This window comes from Halyomorpha halys, unplaced genomic scaffold (genome assembly GCF_000696795.3).
Source record: "Halyomorpha halys isolate HHAL.00 unplaced genomic scaffold, Hhal_1.1 Scaffold4.1, whole genome shotgun sequence".
Lineage (NCBI taxonomy): Eukaryota > Metazoa > Arthropoda > Insecta > Hemiptera > Pentatomidae > Halyomorpha > Halyomorpha halys.
In genome coordinates, this window is record NW_027116287.1 from 1,333,406 (window position 1) to 1,339,920 (window position 6,515).

The following is a 6,515-nucleotide window of genomic DNA, read 5'->3' on the forward strand; positions in this document are numbered from 1 at the left end:
TATAGTGATGTATATGGAATATATATATTGTGTGTAATAGGCTGAGGGCTGCTCCCCTCATGGCGAAATCCTGCCTCTGCCCAACTACTACCTTAACGATAACTGGAGAAATTCAAAGTTAGAATAAAATTATCCGGCAAATGCTTCTATCTAATCTAGGCTGGATTATTAGGAAAGAAAGGAGTTAACAAAAAGGGTTAAAAAGTCAAATTCTAGTAATGGAAAATTTAGGTTATGAGGTAGTAAGTAAGGGCATTGTGCTATTAACTAAAAGGACCCAGGTTCAAATCCAGCTGTAGGAGATAATTATTTATTCTTTTATTGCAGCCATGAGTTAACCCTGTGGTTTAGGGAGCCTTATTGAGGCGCATGCAGTATCTATAAAAGTGGGTACGGTTATTGAGGAAATATATATGTACAACCGTTTAGTATAAGAGCCGGGAAGAAAAACGGACAGTTATTTCACCCCAATTTTTTTATTACATAAATGAAAACTATGTATAATTTCAAGTTAAAATTGATGAGTCTGCCAAGTATTGGTAGGGGAAATAAAAAACGATGGCTGCTTCAAAACATTTTAAAAAAATTGATTTTCATTCGGAGCTCTGAATATTGAAAACTACCAACACTAGAAAACCTTAGAGAACATTATTTAAAGTACAGTAAATTTTCAAAAGTATTAGCCCTAGTAGAGCTATTTACGTTCAATGGTTCTCGAAATATAGCTTTTTAAAAAGCAACACTTCTTACAAATTTACTGAAAGATTAGTAGTTAGTGAATTTATTTTGAGAAATCTAAATCTCAAAAACGATCCGACGTACAAATATCTATTAGCACTAAAATTAAAGCTAGTTTAGTGTACTATAAAGTCGTTTATGATGTTTATCTTCGTAAGAAGAGTAGTTTTCATGATATTTGCTAAAATAAATTGGTTTATAGTTTGGTTGAATATATGTTTGGACAATTAGTAAGATTTATGAAAAAAATTATTTCAGAAACCATACAGATGTCTGCCAGTACTCAAATTAGGGTAGTTAAATGTACTATACAGTAGTATCTCTTTATCTTCGTATGAGTAGTAGGTTTTATGATATTTGACAAAATAAATTCCCAATATGATAATTTCTAGTTTTTCGGATAAAATGTTTGATTTTCGAAAAAATATATCTCTAGAACCATAAGACGTACATATGTCAGCTAGCACTCAAAATAAAGGAAATTTAATTTACTATGAAGTAGTTAATGAAACGTATCTTCGTAGGGGTAGTAGTTTTTATGATATTCGCAAATGAATATAAATTTGGCATAGGACTCTTTGTCTAAACCACTATAAATCAATGGATTTTAGCAGGTAGCATGAAAACTAGTACTAATACGAAGATAAAGTTTATAAATTACTTTATAGTACACTAAAGTTGCTTTAATTTGAGTATTATTAGACATCTGTACGTCTAAGCTATAACAAAATTGAATTAAATTAAATAGAAAGTGGACTAAGGATAAGAATTAAAAATACAAGAATAAAAACATAGTTTACTATAACTTACTGGTTTTTAGGATTGTATCAGTCACGCATCTGTCGAACTTCCATTTCAGCTCATCCTCTCCAAAGTCTGGTGGAAACGCCATTTTGAATTTCCTTTGAAATTAATTTAAATTATTGATTTTATTTTTTAAATTATGGAATCAATGAATTGTTCTTAATTTTGTATTAAATTATTGTATATCAGTATTTATAATATACCAACGACCTTTAGAAGTAGAAATAAATAAATATAATAGTTTTTGAATTCTAAATATTTTTTTAAAAATATTAAATCTTTTTTAATAAATTAAAAACATTATACTTGAAGTCAGAATTTTAAGGTGGCACCTAGTTACAGGCAGGTGTATCTAGAATATGCATATTTTTAAGGTACATCTTTCTGAGAAACTATAATTGATAGAAAATAATGTTCGTTTCGTCTTATTCCTAGTCTCCTGCAAAGTTCTTCATAAATTTTCGAAACAAAAAAATTAAATTATAAATTTTTGACGGTTTCGACAGTATCAACATCTTTAACCATATTATAATTTTTCTTTATTCGATCCTAACCGCGTGATAGATGTCTTTAACAGACAGAAAAAAAATTGGATTATAGCTTACGATCAGATTGTACACAAATAATGAAAAAGATAAGTTTTGGAAACTTATTGATGACTCCAGTTGCAAGCCTACCTTCTACGCCATAACCCCCGATGAAGACCTGAAAGTCAGGTCGAAACGTCGGCATAAAATAAATAAATAAGGTTTTGTTTATTTATGTTGTTCTTTGCTGACCGCACCCCCCAATAAACTTCTCCAATTATTAATGACTCCATTTCTCGCCAGAATAATTAGAATTAAAGGTTTTCTTTTGGACTATTGAATTTTATTTATTAATTTTTACTTAAAAATTAAAGTTATCCGTTTGTTTAGCTAATTAATTTATCTGGTTTTAATTTGAATTAAATCACTTTCCAAAAAAAAGTTCGTTTGCACTATTTATTTTTCACACAAGCTCCATTTTTTGAAATTTTTTTGGACCCGATCTATTTCCTGACGATATACCTGTTATTCTTTTGAGAAAAGACTAAAAATATTTTTTTAAGCACTCCAGAATTGAAACAGTAATCAAACAATGTATGATAAGCCTATAAAAATTTACATAGAAAGCTTTATAATTATATAAGTCCATTTCTATATTAATTTTTAAAACACTATTAAACTCTATTCCTCAACTTATCGATTACTTGGCTCGTTTGTCTAGGAGTATTACGTTCCCCGAAGAATGAGAGAGTTTTATATTGTTAATTATCTACTTAAAAATATAGATACTCGAGGAGGTATTATTAATAAATAAAAAATTCTGATAATTAATATGGTGGGTAGTAATTAAAATTATACCTTATTAATCTGATAATTTTTCCTTAGAACAGAACTGGAATAATAATATAAAATATTCCATTCTAAATTTAATATTTATTAAACAATAGATTTTCTTGGAGTGTCTTGTATGTTTGTTATTTTGAAGGTGGGTTAAAGGTTAGGTTTGATAGAACGGCCTTACTTATAACTATTTACGTCATCCTTATTATGATATAGCTAAAGTGAATTTATTGTTATAATTACAGTGACAATGTCATTGGTCATTGTCAGTTCGGCCTTATCTTAATAATTTAAGCTAATATAATAATCATTAAAAATTAACATTTATTAATGTACTTTTGTCTTGAATTATATTCTTTAATAATCAATAATTCTATCATTCATTACTTCATTTGAACGCCATCTGGACTATCTTCTTACAATCATTTACGCTGGTCAATTAATAATGAATGAGCCTATGAGTTCCCTTAAGTTTGTTTAGTTTCCATTCTGTTAATGAATGGCCTATATCCGGACAGAGCAAGAGATAAGGCATTGAATGCACAATATTCGATCTAATCCTCAACGCAATTACAAACTGAAGGCTGAGAATCCGGGTTGAGATGATTGCCCAACCAGAGGAGATGGTATTGAAAGTTGATTCTCAGTTCTGACTTCCTCAAACTGAACTTAGATTACTCAGACCGCTAGGCAGACCACACCACCCCCCATTTCAACACTCCTTCCCTCCAGTTCAACCCTCCTCCCCATAGTTCTCTGGCTTCCAGCTGTCTGTCTGTCTCTCACTCTTCTTCTTTTGTCTGCTTTGATCCTTATCTCATTACGATTTTCTTCTCCTGCTTTTTGTTTATTTCGTTGTTTGAACTAACTTATAACATGGTTTTCCTTTCTAAAAATGTGTAGCTAATTTGATATATTTAAAAAAAAAATATATATGTAATTAAATTATTAAAAATCATGGAATAAAAACGTCCAATGACATTAGGTATATTCAGGAAAACATTGATTATTTTTAAAATATCGTCGCTTCAGATCTGAAACCTTATATTTCTGAAAAAACCCCTTCTCTCCTTCAAAGAAAAAAAAAGTGTCACCATTTCCCTTATATAATATACGATAACAGTTGTTTTAAAATGAAAATAAAGACATTTGTAGCATGGATCAATTTTAGTTTTTATGGTTTCTAAAATAATTATTTGGAGTTTATTGAAACTCACACTTTGAATTCCTCTAATATTGGACAGACTGAAAATTGTCATCTTACTTTAAAAGAATATACCAATGATTTATAGGTTAGAATCATTTTACATAAAATACTAAATTTTATTCTAATTTGTATTATATATTATGTTATACTGCAGATCTCGTTTTTGTTATTTAAGAATTAAGGATAGGATTTTTATGTGTTAAAAATCCGAAATATGTACATAAATATGTGCTAGTAAATTGTCAAATATTAAAAAAATATGTATAAATTTTGTATTATTCAACAATATAAATTACTAATTAATTAGTAATTTTATAACTTAACTTAATAACCGAACTCAACTTGAAAGCGCAATCCTTTGACATTGACTTAATTCTTAGCATGCTAAAATAATGTTAAAACACAATCAAAAACAATTTAACTCGAAAAGGTCTAAATGCTGACTGGAGAGTGAAACAAGACTAAGATCAGGGAAGAACGGGGGAAACAGAGAAATGAATTGAGGAGTAAACAAACAAATTCTAGGGAAATGCCACAGGAATGAGACTAGCTCTTTTTAATTGATTCTGAGAAATTCTCGATGTAATTCTGTGTGAAAATGTATTATTGCCACTGCTTTTAATTTGTGTTTAAAGATGAACATATAGAATTTTTACGCACTATTTATGATAGATGATAAATTTCACCTTTAAGTTTCTTGCGTTCTCTTGAATTTTTCGTAGTTGCTGCAAAAAATGTATTTACAATTGAACAAATAATTTAAGTAAATATGTGATTCAGGACAAAATACCTAAAAATATGTTCAAAATAACAAATATTTCAAAAAATATGTGATTTACAACAAAATATGTAAAAAAGGCCAAATATTTAAAAATATGTTAAATAAAAATGGCTTCTTTCGGCCAGAAATGTCTTGAAACATCTTTAGTTACTAAGGAATCGCATATATCATGGTTAGTAAAAATATTTGAAAACAAAAATCCTATCCCTAGTAATAATGAATCTTCTCTAGGTTGACAACTTCTATAGTAGGAGACTCGAAATAAGGCGGGTGTGCACTTTCACCATATTTTCACAACAGAGAAACACTTGTCAAACATTATCAGACAACAACAATGTTATTAATTTAATTTATTCAAATTTAATATTAATTTATATAAGAATAGTTCAGGATTTAAAATAAAATTTATCTGAACACTCTTTATCACGATGAACTAATGGTAGATAATGGATTGCCTTTTGTCTGTAAATAGTGAGCTGGTGTTCCTAATGATATTTATACCTTAGAAGTAAAGGATTGCAATGGAAGTCTTGGCCGAAAAAAACGGATTTTGTATGTCCTCAACTTCTCAAGCAGTCCTCTTTTCTTGAAGAAAATACCAACTTTTCTTCCAATTCTTCTCGACGTCTTCATTAATGTTCCTTCCATGTTCCTTTCAATGACTTATTTTGATGTTTCATGGCCTCTTAGTTATAGCGCCAGCTTTGACTGGCTGGTGACTGCAACGATGAGTCCGAATCCAGTCTGGTAGGTCGACTTTTATTTCTTTGGCAATTCCACAAAATGTAGACTTGATTCCTTACGATGGTTAGAATAGTGTAGTGACCTGTGGATAACTCATCTGTTTGTTAGAATGGCCAGGAAGGCTGTTATAAAGAATAAATAAGATACAAAAAAAAAAAGATGAAGTAGTAATTATTTTTTGGGAACTTGGTTTCTGATTAGGAATAAATTCCTGTCCGCAATGAAGGATGTAAAGTTTTTCAGTGATATGACGTCCGTGGCATTATTCCAGGGACGTTGGTTTAAAATCGCACTGATAACATTTCCTAACTGAAGACAGTGATGAAGATATTAAATGCGAATTCTATGATCAATTCGAGGAGGTTTACGATAAATTACCGCGAAACTGCATGAAAATAATGTTAGTAAATTTGGACGTATAGGTTAGAAGTGAAGAAGTAAATTATCCAACGATCGGTAAAGAAAGTTTGCACGAATATATTAACGATAATAAAATACGTCTAATAAACATTGGTATCTCGAAAAATCTAATAATAAAAAGAAATGAAAATGACATATAATATTGATACATAAATAATATTGCAAGAAAATGTAAAATGTAAGATTTATTAAGCCAACAGCAGTATGAGAAAATTAATATTGAAATTAAAAAAAAAATTGTAATATTACTATTAAAAAATGAAATTGAAAGAGAGAAGAAAAAGAAAACAATAAAAATTCGAAAATTTAGAGTTGTAATGTAAATATAAGTTGTAAATTATTATGTAAATATACGAAAAGATGAAAATTATTTAAAATTAATATTCTTTTTTAAAAATATCAAATAATTAATATTGACAATTATTTGAACTAAATATTTTTTTTATCCCTAAAT

The 6,515-nt window shown here is 29.0% G+C and overlaps 1 protein-coding gene across 1 annotated transcript in view; it reads right to left on the minus strand.

The window, feature by feature from the left end:
* Positions 1-6,515, minus strand: part of LOC106686502 (uncharacterized) — an 86,319-nt gene that overhangs the window by 26,768 nt on the left and 53,036 nt on the right. Inside the window, exon 2 of the mRNA XM_014429877.3 lies at positions 1,549-1,640. Within this exon, the coding sequence (XP_014285363.1) occupies positions 1,549-1,630 (82 nt within the window). The 5' untranslated portion in view covers positions 1,631-1,640. The remainder of the gene's footprint in view (positions 1-1,548; positions 1,641-6,515) is intronic.